At 44.2% G+C, this 22725-nt stretch overlaps 1 protein-coding gene across 1 annotated transcript; it reads left to right on the top strand.

Annotated features, from left to right (window-relative positions):
• The first annotated feature begins 1219 nt into the window (after positions 1-1219).
• On the top strand, positions 1220-20889 carry C2H1orf115 (chromosome 2 C1orf115 homolog). The gene is made up of 2 exons (XM_077282241.1): positions 1220-1602; positions 19452-20889. The coding sequence occupies exons 1-2, from the start codon at positions 1309-1311 to the stop codon at positions 19572-19574; spliced, it is 417 nt and encodes a 138-aa protein (XP_077138356.1). The 5' UTR covers positions 1220-1308; the 3' UTR covers positions 19575-20889.
• The last annotated feature ends 1836 nt before the right edge of the window (positions 20890-22725 follow it).

Genomic DNA, 22725 nt, shown 5'->3' with positions numbered 1-22725 from the left:
GCTGCGGATCCGCAGCGGATTTGCAGCTGCGGATCCGCAGACGTTTTCCATGCAGGGTACAGTACAATGTTACCCTATGGAAAACGAAATCCGCTGTGCCGACGATCCTTTTTTCCGCTAGAAAATCCGCGCTGATTTTCTGCGGAAAAAAAGAAGTACCATGTCAATTCTTTCTGCGGATTCCGCTGCGGGTTTCCAACAGCACCAATAGGAAACTGCAGTTGGAAACCCGCAGTGGAATCCGCAGTAGAAAAAGGACACAAATCCGCAGAAAAAAAGCACCGCGGTTTTCATTGCGGATTTTCCAAAAAAGGACCTGAAAAATCCGCAGTGAAAAAAGGATCGTGTGAACATGGCCTACACAGTACCCCTTTAAGGTGCCCACTTAAAGGGATTTTCTATGTGATTGCAATGTGCGTACTGTCATGATTCCCCTGTGGGGTGGTCACGTGCCGACTCAATCCTCCTGTGTTTAGTACTTTGCGAGAAGCGGATGAAAACACTTCTTCAGTCCATAGTGTATGTATAAAATAATATCTTCAGCTCCCCCTAGTAATATCAGATTGGTGGAGGTCTGACGCCCGGCGCTGCCACCGATCAGCTTCACATGTAAATATTATGCACAGCTCCATACACCATCCAGTGGCCATTCCCGGGTACTGCGGCTCAGATCACATTCACTTCAATAGGAACTGAGCTGCCGTAAAGGGGAACGGGCACTAAGAAATTGGTGATAATCACTTGTGCAAAATGACATCAGTGCAAATATCCCAGTGACTAGACTTTCATAGGAAGTGTGTAGTATTTTTAGCTCCATACTCCCTGTTTTTACAGTGATGGGATTAGGAGAATGTCACTGACATAACAATCCTGGGACAGGGAGGGGACATCCTGTACGAAGACAAGTAAATAAACCAAGTATGAATGAACAATGGGCCATAAGACCCCCACTGTGTAACTAAACAAAGGGTCTGCTGCAGAGCCAGCCTTGGGCAGGGTCACATGGGAGACAGAGGAAATAACAGCAGTTCTCATCAGCTACCACCAGGTGGAGTGCGAGAGCAGACACATTCCTGCACTGTAGGAAGTAACAGACGCTGCATTTCTCCATAACTACCACTAGATGGAGACATAGAGCAGACACGTCTGCGCCATAGGAAATAATAAGATGCAGTTTTTTAAAGGCACCACTAGGGGGAGCGGTGGAGCACACAAACATTCCTTTGCTGTAATCAGAAGCAAAGTCCATGTTATTGCTGCATTTACCTGCTCGGTGCAGCAAGCTGAAAGCACAGACTGATCCTGAGAATGGCAAGAGGCAAGAAGAAAAACAAGTACAGAAAAATGCACCCAGACAAGGTGCAGGGGGAGACTGCAGAGAAAGAGGGGAGCAGAATTCAGCTGGAGCTGCAAGAGCTTCCAGAGCAATGCAAGAGCAAGAAGAAGAAGAAGAGGAAGCAAAAGAAAGAGAGGAGCAGTAAGAAGGTGCACCTGTCCCCCCTGCCTGACAGGTATGAACCCCTGGAGGAGAATGTGGAGGACACTGAGTGCAAGGAGGACAAGAAGTATAAGAGGAAGCAGAAAGTCAAGAAATATGCAAAGGTGAGAGGGGAGCAAGGAAAGGAGCATGTGCAGTTAACCAGCAGTCCTATGTAAGACCACAGGTGTTACATAAGAGACACCGATCTCAGCTCCACTACACCTATGGTCTTACATAGGACTGCCGTATCATAACAAACTCCGCTCTGCTACACGTAACTGCTTAGCTCTGCTCTTAGCTTACAAGACTATACTGGACAGAGCTTGGATTTGTAGTCCCCCAACAGCTAGTATAATAGACCCAGATCAGATGTACACTGTTGTGAGAAATGCGATTATTTCACGCTGTGCCGACGCATTTTAGCTTTCACTTATGTTCTAGTATAGGAAAGTCCAGCCTGAGGTTTTGGGATCTATTGTTTTTCCAGGCATATCCTGTGTACGTGGAGTGTGGACTATCAGGGTACGTTCACATGATACAATAACGATGCTTTTATTTGCCATCGTCTGCGATCATTGAGAACCGATAAAAAGTCCCAAATATTCTCAGATTAGCAGAAAGTGTTCATCCATTTACACAAATCACAGGGACAATTAATGGCCGATAAGGGTGGGGTTGAAGTCAAACATTCGATTTCGGAAAATGTGACCCATCATGCAATGTGTATAGACAGGGGCATAACTATAGTGGGGGCTCTGGTATGTGGCAGGGTCCAATATATCCCTTTGACCCACATAAGAAGACCGATACCATGAAAGTTTCAAGATAGTTGGGGGCCCCCAGATTGAGATTTGGCTTTGGGGCTCACAAGCTTAAAGTTACACCAATGTTTGGGGTCTGAATGAAGATGCTGAGGCAAGAAGGATCGGGCTGTTTCATTTTGATATGCCCAGTCCTCTTTGATCTTAGAGGAGATAAGCAGCTGCCAGAGGTGTCCTCAGAGTATGGGGTAAACCGCCACTGTCATAGTTTGCCCAAAAAGTGTTACAGTTATTCCCATATCGCCCCAATACACCACAGCCCTAGTAGAACCATTTAGGGGTACAGTGTTCTGCCTCCTAAGAAAGGAGCACATGGGTCACAGTCCGGAGGAGACCGCTATAGTCCGCACCCTGGTCACTGAAAAAGCAGCAAACACCATCCCAAACTCCATTGTTCAAAAGTGTTTGGAGGCTGATCGGGGTCCTTGCCCTCAACACCTTGGTTTGCCCCTTGTCCTCATGACACTGGGAACTGTCCACAAAATCCTAATCCCAAACAACCTCCTTGTTACTTTTATGACCCATCATTCAAGGGGGCAATAAAAGCGAGTTAGGTGGGGTCCAACGAATGCGGACTATCAGTTTGCCTAAGAAAGGAAAAAGTTAACATCAAACAAAAACATGAGTGACGCTGTTCCTGTATAAAAAATGTCACGCTGTGACGGTCTTGGTAAAGAAGGGGGGAATCAAACTGTCCCTGGAAATGGGACCCTAACTATCCCTGTCCGAGGGGTACTCTTGAAGGTAGAGAGGCCCGAGTCTCCGACCTTACTATGCCCCAGTTAAGCCCTGATCTGTCACCTCCCACACCAAGAGAAATGGGACAGAAATGTAATGTAAACCAGACAGAAAGACAAAACAGGGAAAAAAGAAAACCTCTATCATACAAAAGCACTAACCGACAATAGGGAGGAGGATAGGGACAGGGAGGAATAAACTAAACGGGAACAGGGACCAGGCGATAAACACACATGAACTACAGCAAACCACAGAACACTACTACAACAACTCCAATCCAACCACTTAGCTTTAGCACACAACACAGAAAGGCAAATCTTTCACAGGCAGGGACAAGAAGGTCTGGACAGTTTTTATAGGCAGAGGTAGTGACCAGATCAGAAGCAGCTGAAATAAAGCTGAAAGTTTCTGACGAGCAAAGAAAGTGTCATTTACCTCTTCAGCACTAGAGGAAACTAAATCGTTTTAATATGGGACACAAATCACACCATCTCTAAAGAAGATCTGCGATTCATTACCCAACGTGACCTTCTAACTCCAGGACTTCCAGGGGTACGTGACACCCTTGTGACAAAAAAATATGCAGGAGTTGTCGTTGGATAGTGTGTAGCAGAAAGTGAATTTCTGGGCATTTATGGGGTCCGTGACTGCAGTAGGGCAATATTGCCTTGTGCAGGCATGTACTACGGAGGACAGAGAATGAACTTCAATCCAATATTGCGGCCAGCATGCAGCCAGCGGGTAAGGAAAGGGTGAATCAAACACCCGAAAACCCCGCCCATATGACCCAAAACTGGTCCCGCCAAATTCAGGTGACAGGTTCCCTTTAAATGTCCTGTGATTTACCAAGTTTACAGGTAATAATAAAAAAAAAAGGTTAGGAACTGTCCCAAGAACCTGGAGAGGAAAACAAACACCAAGGGCCGATTCATCATTTCTAGGTTTTTTTTTTGATAAGTCACTTTACTTTTTTGACTTTTTTTGTGGTTTTCAATGATGTTTTTTGAGCAAAAACGTGATTCATGAATTTTGCTCAAAGGGAAAAATTTTCTTTTATTCCTCTCTCTAATTGATTTTGTGACTTTTTAGCGGGAAAAGTCAGACGTTTCGTTAACTGGCGTAAAATCGCTATTTATTATTATTTTTTGTTTTTAAAGTTGCATTTCATAAATCTGTCTGAAACACCTGGAAGAGCCACATTGATGTAAAAATCAGAAGAGTAACTAAACCACATAAGACAACTGGAAAAACGGAGCAAATCGTTTCATGAATTTGTTACAAATCAAAAAGTCACTAATTGAGAGGCGGAAATGATGAATCGGGCCCTAGATCTTTAACAAAACCTGACATAATGTGGGGCTTGTTGTAAACTTGGTTATGGGGCTCCAGGTGACCAGGACCAATGAGACTGGGGGGCCATCAGGTCGCCTATATTGTTCTCCTGATACATTGGATTGTGGATCTATCATTGTCCAATGCTCATTTTCCATTATTTGTTGCATTAATTCATTATTAAGTCACAACACTCATGTTTCACAATCGTAAAAACACAAATCAGTGAACTCTAGACTATGACCAACTAAGTTATGTCAACGGTGAGATCAACATTACCCAACTCATCCACCTTAAAGGGAACCTGTCACCTGAATTTGGCGGGACCAGTTTTGGGTCATATGGGCGGGGTTTTCGGGTGTTTGATTCACCCCTTCCTTACCCGCTGGCTGCAAGCTGGCCGCAATATTGGATTGAAGTTCATTCTCTGTCCTCCGGAGTACACGCCTGCGCAAGCATGCAGCCAGCGGGTAATGAAAGGGTGAATCAAACACCCGAAAACCCCGCCCATATGACCCAAAACTGGTCCTGCCAAATTCAGGTGACAGGTTCCCTTTAATAACGGACTGTAAAATGACAAAAAAAACGTAATGTATGTATGCACTTCCAGTCACCGAAGCTTTCTAACTAATTTACATGCTATACTATGTAAAAGAACAACTACAGTAATACTGCCCCCTACAATATAACAACTATAATACTGTCCCCTATGTACAAGAATGTAACTACTATAATACCGCCCCTATGTACAAGAATATAACTACTATAATACTGCCCCTATGTACAAGAATATAACTACTATAATACTGCTCCTATGTACAAGAATATAACTACTATAATACTGCCCCTATGTACAAGAATATAACTACTATAATACTGCTCCTATGTACAAGAATATAACTACTATAATACTGCCCCTATGTACAAGAATGTAACTACTATAATACCACCCCTATGTACAAGAATATAACTACTATAATACTGCCCTCTATGTACAAGAATATAACTACTATAATACCGCCCCTATGCACAAGAATATAACTAATATAATACTGCCCCTATGTACAGGAATATAACTACTATAATACTGCTCCTATGTACAAGAATATAACTACTATAATACTGCTCCTATGTACAAGAATATAACTACTATAATACTGCCCCTATGTACAAGAATATAACTACTATAATACTGCCCCTATGTACAATAATATAACTACTATAATACTGCCCCCTATGTACAGGAATATAACTACTATAATACTGATCCTATGTACAAGAATATAACCACTATAATACTGCCCCCTATGTACAGGAATATAACTACTATAATACTGCCCCTATTTACAAGAATATAACTACCATAATACTTCTCCCTATGTACAAGAATATAACTACAATAATACTGCCCCCTATATACAAGCATATAACTACTATAATACTGTCCCCATGTACAAGAATATAACTACTATAATACTGCCCCTATGTACAAGAATATAACTACTATAATACTGCTCCTATGTACAAGAATATAACTACTATAATACTGCCCCTATGTACAAGAATATAACTACTATAATACCGCCCCTATGTACAAGAATATAACTACCATAATACTGGTCCTATGTACAAGAATATAACTACTATAATACTGCTCCTATGTACACGAATATAACTACTATAATACTGCCCCTATGTACAAGCATATAACTACTATAATACTGTCCCCATGTTCAAGAATATAACTACTATAACACTGCTCCTATGTACAAGAATATAACTACTATAATACTGCTTCTGTGTACAAGAATATAACTACTATAATACTGCCACAATGTACAAGAATATAACTACTATAATACTGCTCCTATGTACAAGAATATAACTACTATAATACTGCTCCTATGTACAAAAATATAACTACTATAATACTGCCCTTATGTACAATAATATGACTACTATAATACTGCCTCTATGTACAAGAATATAACTACTATAATACTGCTCCTATGTACAAGAATATAACTACTATAATACTGCTCCTATGTACAAGAATATAACTACTATAATACTGCTCTTGTGTACAAGAATATAACTACTATAATACTGCTCCTATGTACAAGAATATAACTACTATAATACTGCTCTTATGTACAAGAATATAACTAATATAATACTGCCCCTATGTACAAGAATATAACTACTATAACACTGCCCCTATGTACAAGAATATAACTACTATAATACTGCTCCTATGTACAAGAATATAACTACTATAATACTGCCCCTATGTACAAGAATATAACTACTATAACACTGCCCCTATGTACACGAATATAACTCTTATAATACTGCCCTCTATGTACAAGAATATAACTGCTATAATACTGACCCTAAAGTTGTGCTCAAAAGTTTACATACTCTAGCAGAATTTTTGCTTTCTTGGCCTTTTGTTTCAGAGAATATGAATGATACATCACAACTAACGGTGTGGCTGTTTCAAGATGCACAATAACGAGGCCCTTGAAGAAAAATGGGCTGCATGGTCGAGTCTCCAGAAAAAAGCCATTACTGCGTAAATGCCACAAAGTATCTCACCTACAATATGCAAAACAGCACAGAGACAAGCCTTAAAACTTCGGGAACAAGGTCTTTTGGAGTGATGAGACCAAAATTGAACTTTTTGGACACAGCCATAAACGATACATTTGGAGAGAGATCAAGAAGGCCTATGATGAAAGGAACACCATTCCTACTGTAAAGCACGAAGGTGGATCACTGATGTTTTCGGCATGTGTGAGTTACAAAGGCACAGGAAACTTGGTCAAATTTAAGGAAAGAAGAGTGCAGCACGTTATCGGCAAATATTGAAGGCAAATTTGCACTCATCAGCCCGGAAACTGCGCATGGGACTTATCTGAACGTTCCAACATGGCAATGATCCACAACACAAGGCCAAGTCGACCTGTTATTGGCTACAGCAGAACAAAGTGAAGGTTCTGGAGCGGCCATCTCAGTCTCCTGACCTCAGTATCATTGAGCCACTCTGGGGAGATATCAAGCGTACAGTTCATGCTAGACAGCCCAGGAATTTACAGGAACTGGATGGAGGCTTTTTCCCCAAGAAGAGAGGGCAGCTTTACCATCTGAGAAAATAAAGAACATCATTCACAACTACCACAAAAGACTGAAAGCTGCCATTGATGTTAGAGGGGGCAAAACACGGTATTAAGAAATAGGGTGTGTGAACTTTGGATCAGGGTCATTTGGATATTTTGGGTTGTCATTATGATTTACAAAGAGAAAACACAGTAGTTGGACAATAAATGACTTCACCCAACCATTAACCATGAGAGGAGAAAAAGTTTTGGTGTTATCATTCATATTCTTTGAAAAAAAAGGCCAAGAAAGAAAAATTCTGCCGGGGTATGTAAACTTTTGAGCACAACAGAAACTACTATAATACTGCTCATATTTACAAAACTATAGTTATAAGAATAAATACCCTTAGGACCTGAAAATAATTACAAATCCCATAACAGTAGGTGGTGCATTATCTCATACACATTATTAATGCCGGGACTTCCTAATGGGTTTTCCTGAGCTGTAGACATCGCGGTATAACTATAGATATTACCGTCCAGTGGAGAATGTCACATAAAAGTTCCGAGACAAGGTGAGAGTCGCCCTTTGCGATCTTTGGGATCAGCAGTTTGATTGTCCCCAATAACGAACAGCAGAGAAATAAGGAATTTCTTCCAGGGGATTCAGACAATTGGGCCATTATTCCGGTTGATCGGTTATGTAACAGTATAACAGCAAATATTCAAAGTGTAAACATTTGGGCTGTAAATATGTCTTTGGCAGTATTATATTGGCACTATTATATTGGCATCGTGGATGTCACGTTATAGTAGCACTGTGTCACGTACTATTTTATGAACACTGTTAGTCATTACATGGCTCTTACATTACTTGGGCAGACACTAATATAAAGTCCTCCACTCTGGAGTGCAGTATTATATGGAATTTGGCAGCCACTTTTTGTTGCATGAAGGCGGCACTATTACAAGTTTACTGTGGCAGAGTTGAGACAGAACTTATTTTGTATTAAATTTAGTAGTTACTTTGTTGATAATTTCAGTATCAATGTAGGGGCACTGTGGTAGGCACCTTGTGGACACATCAGAAGGCACTATTATAGGGGCACTGTGGTCGGCACCTTGTGGACACATCAGAAGGCACTATTATAAGGGCACTGTGGTAGGTACCTTGTGGACACATCAGAAGGCACTATTATAGGGGCACTGTGGTCGGCACCTTGTGGACACATCAGAAGGCACTATTATAGGGGCACTGTGGTAGGCACCTTGTGGACACATCAGAAGGCACTATTATAGGGGCACTGTGGTCGGCACCTTGTGGACACATCAGAAGGCACTATTATAGGGGCACTGTGGTAGGTACCTTGTGGACACATCAGAAGGCATTATTATATGGGCACTGTGGTAGGTACCTTGTGGACACATCAGAAGGCACTATTATAGGGGCACTGTGGTAGGCACCTTGTGGACACTTCAGAAGGCACTATTATAGGGGCACTGTGGTAGGCACCTTGTGGACACTTCAGAAGGCACTATTATAGGGGCACTGTGGTAGGTACCTTGTGGACACATCAGAAGGCACTATTATAGGGGTACTGTGGTAGGCACCTTGTGGATACATCAGAAGGCACTATTATAGGGGTACTGTGGTAGGCACTTTGTGGACACTTCAGAAGGCACTATTATAGGGGCACTGTGGTAGGCACTTTGTGGTCACATCAGAAGGCACTATTATATGGGGCACTGTGGTAGGCACCTTGAGGACACATCAGAAGGCACTATTATAGGCACTGTGGTAGGCACTTTGTGGTCACATCAGAAGGCACTATTATAGGGGCACTGTGGTAGGCACTTTGTGGTCACATCAGAAGGCACTATTATAGGGGCACTGTGGTAGGCACCTTGTGGACACATCAGAAGGCACTATTATAGGGGCACTGTGGTAGGCACTTTGTGGTCACATCAGAAGGCACTATTATATGGGGCACTGTGGTAGGCACCTTGAGGACACATCAGAAGGCACTATTATAGGCACTGTGGTAGGCACTTTGTGGTCACATCAGAAGGCACTATTATAGGGGCACTGTGGTAGGCACTTTGTGGTCACATCAGAAGGCACTATTATAGGGGCACTGTGGTAGGCACCTTGTGGACACATCAGAAGGCACTATTATAGGGGCACTGTGGTAGGCACCTTGAGGACACATCAGAAGGCACTATTATTGGGGCACTGTGGTAGGAACCTTGTGGACACATCAGAAGGCACTATTATAGGGGCACTGTGGTAGGTATCTTGTGGACACATCAGAAGGCACTATTATAGGGGCACTGTAGTAGGCACCTCGTGGACACATCAGAAGGCACTCTTATAGGGGCACTGGTAGGCACCTTGTGGACACATCAGAAGGCACTATTATAGGGGCATTGTGGCAGGCACCTTGTGGACACATCAGAAGGCACTATTATAGGGGAGCTGTGGTAGGCACCTTGTGGTCACATCAGAAGGCACTATTATAGGGGCACTGTGGTAGGTACCTTGTGGACACATCAGAAGGCACTATTATAGGGGCACTGTGGTAGGCACCTTGTGGACACATCAGAAGGCACTATTATAGGGGCACTGTGGTAGGTACCTTGTGGACACATCAGAAGGCACTATTATAGGGGCATTGTGGCAGGCACCTTGTGGACACATCAGAAGGCACTATTATAGGGGCACTGTGGTAGACACCTTGAGGACACATCAGAAGGCACTATTATAGGGGCATTGTGGTAGGTATCTTGTGGACACATCAGAAGGCACTATTATAGGGGCACTGTGGTAGGTACCTTGTGGACACATCGGAAGGCACTATTATAGGGGCGCTGTGGTAGACACCTTGTGGACACATCAGAAGGCACTATTATAGGGGCACTGTGGTAGGCACCTTGAGGACACATCAGAAGGCACTATTATAGGGGCACTGTGGTGGGCATTTTATGGACACATCAGAAGGCACTATTATAGGGGCACTGTGGTAGGCACCTTGTGGACACATCAGAAAGCACTATTATAGGTGCACTGTGGTAGGTACCTTGTGGACACATCAGAAGGCACTATTATAGGGGCACTGTGGTAGGCACCTTATGGACACATCAGAAAGCACTATTATAGGGGCACTGTGGTAGACACCTTGTGGACACATCAGAAGGCACTATTATAGGGGCACTGTGGTAGGCACCTTGTGGACACATCAGAAGGCACTATTATAGGGGCACTGTGGTAGGTACCTTGTGGACACATCAGAAGGCACTATTATAAGGGCACTGTGGTAGGCACCTTGAGGACAGGACACATCAGAAGGCACTATTATAGGGGCACTGGTAGGCACCTTGTGGACACATCAGAAGGCACTATTATAGGGGCACTGGTAGGCACCTTGTGGACACATCAGAAGGCACTATTATAGGGGGACTGTGGTAGACACCTTGTGGACACATCAGAAGGCACTATTATAGGGGCACTGTGGTAGGTACCTTGTGGACACATCAGAAGGCACTATTATAGGGGCACTGTGGTAGGCACCTTATGGACACATCAGAAAGCACTATTATAGGGGCACTGTGGTAGACACCTTGTGGACACATCAGAAGGCACTATTATAGGGGCACTGTGGTAGGCACCTTGTGGACACATCAGAAGGCACTATTATAGGGGCACTGTGGTAGGTACCTTGTGGACACATCAGAAGGCACTATTATAAGGGCACTGTGGTAGGCACCTTGAGGACACATCAGAAGGCACTATTATAGGGGCACTGGTAGGCACCTTGTGGACACATCAGAAGGCACTATTATAGGGGGACTGTGGTAGACACCTTGTGGACACATCAGAAGGCACTATTATAGGGGCACTGTGGTAGGTACCTTGTGGACACATCAGAAGGCACTATTATAGGGGCACTGGTAGGCACCTTGTGGACACATCAGAAGGCACTATTATAGGGGCACTGGTAGGCACCTTGTGGACACATCAGAAGGCACTATTATAGGGGCACTGGTAGGCACCTTGTGGACACATCAGAAGGCACTATTATAGGGGGACTGTGGTAGACACCTTGTGGACACATCAGAAGGCACTATTATAGGGGCACTGTGGTAGGTACCTTGTGGACACATCAGAAGGCACTATTATAGGGGCACTGTGGTAGGTACCTTGTGGACACATCAGAAGGCACTATTATAGGGGCACTGTGGTAGGCACCTTGTGGACACATCGGAAGGCACTATTATAGGGGTACTGTGGTAGGTGTTGTGATTCGGTTTGTGGGCTCCCCCGGTGGTCTCTTGTGGTACTGGTGTCCTGCTAGCTTTGCCTTCTCAGTTCACCTGTTCCTATCAGGATGTGGGAGTATCCTATTTAACCTTGCTCCTCAGTCATTCTAATGCTGGCCATCAATGTATCCAGAGTGATTCTGTTGCATGTTCCTGCTCCCAGTTTTCTGCTCAGCTAAGTTGGACACTTTAGTCCTTAAGTCTATTTTTGTATGTTTTGTCCAGTTTGCACTTATGTGAATCTCTGCAGCTGGAAGCTCTTGTTGGGCTGAAATTACCACTCCAGTGGCATGAGTTGTCACATGAGTTAAGGTAATTTCAGGATGGTGTTTTTTCAGGTTTTGCGGACCAATTCTCTGTTTGTTAAAGGTTCAAAGTGTGTTTTTGGGGTTCAGAAGATTTCTTTTTTGGGGTACATTTTTTCCCCCTCTTCTATTGAGATGGATCCTGTGAAGGTTCGGGCTATTTGTGACTGGACGCAACCGACTTCTCTTAAGGGCCTTCAGAAATTTTTGGGCTTTGCTAACTTTTATCGTCGATTCATAACTGGTTTTTCTAGCGTTGTCAGGCCTTTGACTGATTTGACTAAAAAGGGTGCTGATGTTGCAGATTGGTCTCCTGCTGCTGTGGAGGCCTTTCGGGAGCTTAAGCGCCGTTTTTCTTCTGCTCCGGTGTTGTGCCAGCCTGATGTTTCTCTTCCTTTTCAGGTGGAAGTTGATGCTTCCGAGATCGGAGCGGGGGCGGTTTTGTCGCAGAAAAGTTCAGATTGTTCAGTGATGAGACCTTGTGCGTTCTTTTCTCGAAAATTTTCGCCCGCCGAGCGAAATTATGACGTCGGTAATCGGGAGCTTTTGGCGATGAAGTGGGCATTCGAGGAGTGGCGTCATTGGCTTGAGGGTGCTAAACATCAGGTGGTGGTCTTGACTGATCACAAAAATTTGATTTATCTTGAGTCGGCCAGACGTCTGAATCCTAGACAGGCGCGCTGGTCGTTGTTTTTCTCCCGGTTTAATTTTGTGGTTTCGTATCTGCCAGGTACTAAGAATGTGAAGGCGGATGCCCTTTCTAGGAGTTTTGAACCTGATTCCCCTGGTGATTCTAAACCTACGGGTATACTTAAGGATGGGGTGATATTGTCTGCTGTCTTCCCAGACCTGCGACGTGCTTTACAAGAGTTTCAGGCGGATCGGCCTGATCGTTGTCCGCCTGGTAGATTGTTTGTGCCGGATGAGTGGACCAATAGAGTCATCTCGGAGGTTCATTCTTCTGCGTTGGCAGGTCATCCGGGAATTTTTGGTACCAGAGATTTGGTGGCTAGGTCCTTCTGGTGGCCTTCCCTGTCTCGGGACGTGCGTACTTTTGTGCAGTCTTGCGATGTTTGTGCTCGGGCCAAGCCTTGTTGTTCTCGGGCTAGTGGGTTGTTGTTGCCCTTGCCTGTTCCTAAGAGGCCTTGGACACACATCTCTATGGATTTTATTTCTGATCTCCCTGTTTCTCAGAAGATGTCCGTCATTTGGGTGGTATGTGACCGCTTTTCTAAGATGGTTCATTTGGTGCCCTTGCCCAAGCTGCCTTCCTCATCTGAGTTGGTGCCCCTGTTTTTTCAGAATGTGGTTCGGCTGCATGGTATTCCGGAGAATATCGTTTCCGACAGGGGATCCCAGTTTGTGTCCAGATTTTGGCGGGCATTTTGTGCCAGGATGGGCATTGATTTGTCTTTTTCGTCTGCATTTCATCCCCAGACAAATGGTCAGACGGAACGTACTAATCAGACCTTGGAGACTTATTTGAGGTGTTTCGTGTCTGCTGATCAGGATGACTGGGTCTCCTTTTTGCCGTTGGCTGAGTTTGCCCTTAATAATCGGGCCAGTTCTGCCACTTTGGTCTCCCCTTTCTTTTGCAATTCAGGGTTCCATCCTCGTTTTTCATCTGGTCAGGTGGAGTCTTCGGATTGTCCTGGAGTGGATACCATGGTGGATAGGTTGCATCGTATTTGGGGGCAGGTGGTGGACAATTTGGAGTTGTCCCAGGAGAGGACTCAACGTTTTGCTAATCGCCATCGTCGTGTTGGTCCTCGTCTTCGTGTTGGGGACTTGGTGTGGTTGTCCTCCCGTTTTGTCCCTATGAGGGTCTCTTCTCCTAAGTTTAAGCCTCGGTTCATCGGTCCTTATAAGATTTTGGAAATTCTTAACCCTGTGTCTTTTCGTTTGGACCTCCCAGCATCCTTTGCTATCCATAATGTCTTCCATCGGTCATTATTGCGGAGGTATGAGGTACCACTTGTGCCTACTGTTGAGCCTCCTGCTCCTGTGCTGGTTGAGGGTGAATTGGAGTACGTGGTGGAGAAAATCTTGGACTCCCGTGTTTCCAGACGGAGACTTCAATATCTGGTGAAATGGAAGGGCTACGGTCAAGAGGATAATTCTTGGGTTACAGCTTCTGATGTTCATGCTTCTGATTTGGTCCGTGCCTTTCATAGGGCTCATCCAGATCGCCCTGGTGGTTCTTGTGAGGGTTCGGTGCCCCCTCCTTAAGGGGGGGTACTGTTGTGATTCGGTTTGTGGGCTCCCCCGGTGGTCTCTTGTGGTACTGGTGTCCTGCTAGCTTTGCCTTCTCAGTTCACCTGTTCCTATCAGGATGTGGGAGTATCCTATTTAACCTTGCTCCTCAGTCATTCTAATGCTGGCCATCAATGTATCCAGAGTGATTCTGTTGCATGTTCCTGCTCCCAGTTTTCTGCTCAGCTAAGTTGGACACTTTAGTCCTTAAGTCTATTTTTGTATGTTTTGTCCAGTTTGCACTTATGTGAATCTCTGCAGCTGGAAGCTCTTGTTGGGCTGAAATTACCACTCCAGTGGCATGAGTTGTCACATGAGTTAACGTAATTTCAGGATGGTGTTTTGAAGGGTTTTGCAGCTGACCGCGAAGTCCTCTGTTGTATCTTTCTGCTATTTAGTTAGCGGGCCTCTCTGTGCTAAATCTGCTTTCATACTACGTGTGTCTTTTCATCTGCTCTCACTGTTATTATATGTGGGGGGCTGCTATCTCCTGTGGGGACATTCTCTGGAGGCAAGCCAGGACTGTGTTTTCTTCTACCAGGGGTAGTTAGTTCTCCGGCTGGCGCGCGGCATCTAGAGACAACGCAGGAATGCCCCCTGGCTACTTCTAGTGTGGTGTGTAGGTTTAGCATCGCGGTCAGCTCTAGTTTCCATCACCCGAGAGCTTGTCCGTTTATTCTATGCTTCTGATGTTTCCTTGCCATTGGAAACCATAACAGGTAGGCACCTTGTGGACACATCAGAAGGCACTATTATAGGGGCACTGTGGTAGGTATCTTGTGGACACATCAGAAGGCACTATTATAGGGGCACTGTGGTAGGCACCTTGTGGACACATCAGAAGGCACTATTATAGGGGCAGTGTGGTAGGCACCTTGAGGACACATCAGAAGGCACTATTATTGGGGCACTGTGGTAGGAACCTTGTGGACACATCAGAAGGCACTATTATAGGGGCACTGTGGTAGACACCTTAAGGACACATCAGAAGGCACTATTATAGGGGCACTGTGGTAGGCACCTTGTGGACACTTCAGAAGGCACTATTATAGGGGCACTGTGGTGGGCACCTTGTGGACACTTCAGAAGGCACTATTATAGGGGCACTGTAGTAGGTACCTTGTGGACACATCAGAAGGCACTATTATAGGGGCACTGTGGTAGGCAACTTGTGGACACATCAGAAGGCACTATTATAGGGGCATTGTGGTAGGCACCTTATGGACACATCAGAAGGCACTATTATAGGGGCACTGTGGTAGACACCTTGTGGACACATCAGAAGGCACTATTATAGGGGCACTGTGGTAGGCACCTTGTGGACACTTCAGAAGGCACTATTATAGGGGCACTGTGGTAGACACCTTAAGGACACATCAGAAGGCACTATTATAGGGGCACTGGTAGGCACCTTGTGGACACATCAGAAGGCACTATTATAGGGGGACTGTGGTAGACACCTTGTGGACACATCAGAAGGCACTATTATAGGGGCACTGTGGTAGGTACCTTGTGGACACATCAGAAGGCACTATTATAGGGGCACTGTGGTAGGTACCTTGTGGACACATCAGAAGGCACTATTATAGGGGCACTGTGGTAGGCACCTTGTGGACACATCAGAAGGCACTATTATAGGGGCACTGTGGTAGGCACCTTGAGGACACATCGGAAGGCACTATTATAGGGGTACTGTGGTAGGCACCTTGTGGACACATCAGAAGGCACTATTATAGGGGCACTGTGGTAGGCACCTTGTGGACACATCAGAAGGCACTATTATAGGGGCAGCGTGGTAGGCACCTTGAGGACACATCAGAAGGCACTATTATTGGGGCACTGTGGTAGGAACCTTGTGGACACATCAGAAGGCACTATTATAGGGGCACTGTGGTAGGCACCTTGTGGACACTTCAGAAGGCACTATTATAGGGGCACTGTGGTGGGCACCTTGTGGACACTTCAGAAGGCACTATTATAGGGGCACTGTAGTAGGTACCTTGTGGACACATCAGAAGGCACTATTATAGGGGCATTGTGGCAGGCACCTTGTGGACACATCAGAAGGCACTATTATAGGGGCACTGTGGTGGGCACCTTGTGGACACTTCAGAAGGCACTATTATAGGGGCACTGTAGTAGGTACCTTGTGGACACATCAGAAGGCACTATTATAGGGGCACTGTGGTAGGCACCTTATGGACTCATCAGAAGGCACTATTATAGGGGCACTGTGGTAGACACCTTGTGGACACATCAGAAGGCACTATTATAGGGGCACTGTGGTAGGCACCTTGTGGACACTTCAGAAGGCACTATTATAGGGGCACTGTGGTAGACACCTTAAGGACACATCAGAAGGCACTATTATAGGGGCACTGTGGTAGGCACCTTGTGGACACATCAGAAGGCACTATTATAGGGGCATTGTGGTAGACACCTTGTGGACACTTCAGAAGGCACTATTATAGGGGCACTGTGGTAGGCACCTTGTGGACACATCAGAAGGCACTATTATAGGGGCACTGTGGTAGGCACCTTGTGGACACATCAGAAGGCACTATTATAGGGGCACTGTGGTAGGCACCTTGTGGACACATCAGAAGGCACTATTATAGGGGCACTGTGGTAGGAACCTTGTGGACACATCAGAAGGCACTATTATAGGGGCACTGTGGTAGGTATCTTGTGGACACATCAGAAGGCACTATTATAGGGGCACTGTGGTAGGTATCTTGTGGACACATCAGAAGGCACTATTATAGGGGCACTGTGGTAGGCACCTTGTGGATACATCAGAAGGCACTATTATAGGGGTACTGTGGTAGGCACCTTGTGGACACATCAGAAGGCACTATTATAGGGGCACTGTGGTAGGTATCTTGTGGACACATCAGAAGGCACTATTATAGGGGCACTGTGGTAGGCACCTTGTGGATACATCAGAAGGCACTATTATAGGGGTACTGTGGTAGGCACCTTGTGGATACATCAGAAGGCACTATTATAGGGGCACTGTGGTAGGCACCTTGTGGATACATCAGAAGGCACTATTATAGGGGTACTGTGGTAGGCACCTTGTGGATACATCAGAAGGCACTATTATAGGGGTACTGTGGTAGGCACCTTGTGGATACATCAGAAGGCACTATTATAGGGGCATTGTGGTAGGTATCTTGTGGACACATCAGAAGGCACTATTATAGGGGCATTGTGGTAGACACCTTGTGGACACTTCAGAAGGCACTATTATAGGGGCACTGTGGTAGGCACCTTGTGGACACATCAGAAGGCACTATTATAGGGGCACTGTGGTAGGCACCTTGTGGACACATCAGAAGGCACTATTATAGGGGCACTGTGGTAGGCACCTTGTGGACACATCAGAAGGCACTATTATAGGGGCACTGTGGTAGGTATCTTGTGGACACATCAGAAGGCACTATTATAGGGGCACTGTGGTAGGTATCTTGTGGACACATCAGAAGGCACTATTATAGGGGCACTGTGGTAGGCACCTCGTGGATACATCAGAAGGCACTATTATAGGGGTACTGTGGTAGGCACCTTGTGGACACATCAGAAGGGACTATTATAGGGGCATTGTGGTAGGCACCTTGTGGATACATCAGAAGGCACTATTATAGGGGTACTGTGGTAGGCACCTTGTGGACACATCAGAAGGCACTATTATAGGGGCACTGTGGTAGGTATCTTGTGGACACATCAGAAGGCACTATTATAGGGGCACTGTGGTAGGCACCTTGTGGATACATCAGAAGGCACTATTATAGGGGCACTGTGGTAGGCACCTTGTGGATACATCAGAAGGCACTATTATAGGGGTACTGTGGTAGGCACCTTGTGGACACATCAGAAGGCACTATTATAGGGGCACTGTGGTAGGTATCTTGTGGACACATCAGAAGGCACTATTATAGGGGTACTGTGGTAGGCACCTTGTGGACACATCAGAAGGCACTATTATAGGGGCACTGTGGTAGGTATCTTGTGGACACATCAGAAGGCACTATTATAGGGGTACTGTGGTAGGCACCTTGTGGACACATCAGAAGGCACTATTATAGGGGCACTGTGGTAGGCACCTTGTGGATACATCAGAAGGCACTATTATAGGGGTACTGTGGTAGGCACCTTGTGGATACATCAGAAGGCACTATTATAGGGGCACTGTGGTAGGCACCTTGTGGATACATCAGAAGGCACTATTATAGGGGTACTGTGGTAGGCACCTTGTGGATACATCAGAAGGCACTATTATAGGGGCACTGTGGTAGGCACCTTGTGGATACATCAGAAGGCACTATTATAGGGGCACTGTGGTAGGCACCTTGTGGATACATCAGAAGGCACTATTATAGGGGTACTGTGGTAGGCACCTTGTGGATACATCAGAAGGCACTATTATAGGGGCACTGTGGTAGGTATCTTGTGGACACATCAGAAGGCACTATTATAGGGGCACTGTGGTAGGCACCTTGTGGACACATCAGAAGGCACTATTATAGGGGCACTGTAGTAGGCACCTTGTGGACAAATAAGAAGGCACTATTATAGGGGCACTGTGGTAGGCACCTTTTGGACACTGATGGTGGCGACGTGGGCACTGTGGATGTTATTGTAATAGGACTCCATGACGTGCACTGCAATGTATGATGTCCCGGGAGGTGTACGTTTTCCAGCCTGTCTCTCTCGGCTGCTCTCTGCACCCTGTGACTCCGCCTGTGATTACCTACAATGTCCATTATCGTATCTTGTGTTACTTGCGCTGTCTGCAGATTTCAGGGATTACATAATCACCAGATTACACCATTAATGGAGAGAACTCCAGCAAAGTTTTATGTGGTGTCATGTGACCAGTGAGCAAAAGTCGGTGCAAATGCAACTTTCATCCCCGATCAGTGATCAAGAGGGGTGCAGGGAACCATTAGGAGGCAACGCTAAACCTCAGCCTCGGATTGGTGCGTTTAGCTCTCCTCTTAAGAGTCATTTAAAGGGACACTGAAGCCAAAGTCTGACTTTATGCTCCATTTTAGGTCTTCATTGTTATGTAATGTATTTTTTTTCTTGATACTTTTTTTAGAACTTTGGAAAAGCCGTGAGAGCCGCCGGCCGCTACATGATTATTGGCCTGCAGGGACTGGCGAACGCCTATGTGGCTCCGTTCGGGGTCACCTCAGTCGTGCTTTCAGCGTCTTCTCACTAAATCTGTTTGGAGAACTGTATTCTGGCGTTTCATAGCAGAAGAGAAAAAAATGGACCAAACAGTGGAAGTTACAAAAATGACACGATGAAGAACCGCGAGGAAGGAACATGGCGGCACATTATCATCTCTTACATTATACCACTAGACAGTAGCCGCCGTCTCCTCCAAAGAATGGCGGCAAAGTCTAAAACTGGAAATACTGACTTTGAGCATTTACCCTTTAATGAAGTCACATGAATCCTTGGGTGACAACCACTATGGCTGCCATGACTTAGACCATGCTGCCATCTATCAACATCTATGGCAAACCCCTTGAAGGGCTGTCGTGGTGGCCATATTGGTTCCCAGAAACAGTTCCAAGCTTGTACTTTCAATTGACATGTAATTCTCCATTTCACCTTTAGAGGCCACTGTAGGGAAAATGAGTAACCGCTCCTTGCTTAAAGGGGTTGTCCATCATTGGGGACAATTGTTTTTTGAATGGGTTGCCTAGAGGACTTGTCATGCTCATGTGAAGACGAGTGTATGGGGATCTAAGTATAAAACAATGTCAATCAACTTTCCTGTAGTGAATTTTTAGGGGCTGTAGTCACAGCTCGGGCAGATTCTTGAGTGGTCCATGGGTCCCCATTGCTACGAGGAGAGCAGCACTATCTGTGGTGGCACAAGGACACACCCTGATATATGGGGCGTTTTCACATTATGATTCCATTGTATGCAGAGACTATGAACAATGATGTATCAGTGACAGCTCAATGTCAAGCAGTCACCCGTAAAGTGTGAGGTTTAGGTGAAGATGTGTGGAAGCTCCAGAGCCTCATGATGTGTCTCTGGCGGTTTCGCATCATTATTGTGAAGGTTTTTAGAATTCACCTAGATAACACCGAGGCATAAAGTACCCCGTGCCTCAATAACGTCATTCATTTCTAGGGTCTTCATAGGCCGAGGTACGCAGGAGATATGTGCATTTTAGGAAGAGGATCGGAGAGATTTGGTATGTGGCTGAAGGATAGTCGTAGGTTTGTGTTATAGTAGAGCGTAGAAGAAGGAGGAGATTTTATTACTTGTGGTGAGGAAGATGGAGGATGGAGTATGTGGAATTAGGGTTAAGTTTTGACTGTTAAGCTTATTAGAATCAACGAGATATTTCAGAAAGACCCCCTCAAAAACAAGCTGATCACAAGTGATCCTCTGGTGATCAGATGTGATAGTGATCAGTTTCCCTGCAGTGCCTCCACAGGTGAAATGAGGTATTACATAGCACCCATTGAAATGTAGTACATAGACATGCTGGGTCCTCCAGAAAGAGGCACTCTTTGTAGTAGCTGATCTCCTCTCTGGGTCATACATCATGGTCCTAAACTGCCCCTTTTATTAACTCAAGATAGTCTTGAAAATAAATTGTATAAACCTGAAAACCCTTTAAAAAAAAGACCTGTCACCCAGTGAAAAGTAGTTTGTTTTTGCTCTCAATTTATTTCCACTGATCCTCTGAATTTTCCGCTTTTTATTTTTTTTAAATCCGCCAAGCAGTTCCAGAGATATGGATCTTTTTATTTACTGCTGTTTACTGCTAAGGGGGCGTGGCTCACAGGATTTTTCTGGGGGCGTGTCTTTAGGCTATATTGTCCTGTGAGTCACGCCTCCTTGCAGAACACCAAAAACAATAACAGCAAATAGAAAATCCCATATCTCTAGAACCGTATCTCGGATTTGAAAAGCGAAAAAACTCCAATACTCAGGGGAGCAGTGGGAATAAAATGAGAGCAAAAACTGGCCACTTCTGACCTGGAGACATTTCCCCTTTAAGCAGTGAATATACACTGATCTGATGTTTTGCGCCCTGTTTTAGACGCAGATCATCCGGGAATGTAGATTACACTGATTGTTCTTCTGTTTACAAATATAAATGGTAGTTATACCATCGAGTAACCGGATAGTATTGAGGATGTCTGCCTCGTCCTATATGTGTTAATGAGCAAAAATGAGCAAAATTGAAATAATATAATCTAAAACAAAAACATCCTGTATATTTCAAATAGATTTAATATTATTCAAGATTGCTGCTTGCTGTTAGTGAATGGAAACCTGATTTTTATCCAAATGCTAAACAGCAACTGTCCTGTCCGTCATGTCCTGCTGCTAAAGGCTCATTACAAGAAAGATACACTGCAACTATTCATTATCCTGAGTCTGTTGGACATAATCAGAAGAGATTTTCAGCCTCTGGATGCAAATAAAAGCATTTCTAGCCAATAAAAGTAAGCAGAGATATTACAAATGAGAAAAGATTATTTATGAAAAAAAAAAAAAAAATTATATATATATATATATATATATATATATATATATATATATATATATATATATATATATATATATATTATACAGTGAAACAGCTTTAATGACATAAACCCCTTTAAAGTGAAATGAAATTTATTCTAGCATATATTTGTATATTAGAATCATCTCTTTAAAATAAAGTTTCATATTTAAACAGGTTGAATTTTCATCTAAAACACTACGCTAATTTTTTTTAAATGAGCCTTTATGAGTTTCGGAACACCTGTAAAAGATCATAAAATGTTGTTACCTGTAGTCACCACTAGAGGGAGCCGAGATGTTTACTGCATACAGTGTGTGCAGTGACCTCTAGTGGTGACGGAGGGAGACACTATTTTATCGGTTATTTCTATGTCTATGCAGATGAATTGGAAATTCTATGATAACTATAAAGATATAGTAATAAATAAATCAATACAGAGCACCGAACCTTAAGATTAAGAACACAAAATAGTGTTCACATAGAGACATTCACATTATGGAGAAGGTGCAATTCATAAAACGCCAAAAATATAGCAATGATAGTTGATAGATAATACTTGTTATAATAATACTGGTATTTTTATCTAATATATCATATATGTACAAGCAATATAAATAATAACACAGACATGAAATAAAAAATACCAGAAATTATGGTAATCAAGTCCGCCCCTCCCACATCAAAATGAAGACCTCCTCAAAAATGAGGAAAAAACTTTTTTTTACATATGTGTGTAAATTCCACAATTTTTGGTGATTTATTTTAATCATTTTGTCCTCATTTTAATCTTATTATTTGTGTGATGATTTTTTTTTCAGTTTTTTT

The sequence above is a fragment of the Ranitomeya variabilis genome, chromosome 2 (assembly GCF_051348905.1).
Source record: "Ranitomeya variabilis isolate aRanVar5 chromosome 2, aRanVar5.hap1, whole genome shotgun sequence".
NCBI classification, from domain to species: Eukaryota; Metazoa; Chordata; class Amphibia; order Anura; family Dendrobatidae; genus Ranitomeya; species Ranitomeya variabilis.
This window is presented reverse-complemented; position numbering and strand designations above follow the sequence as displayed.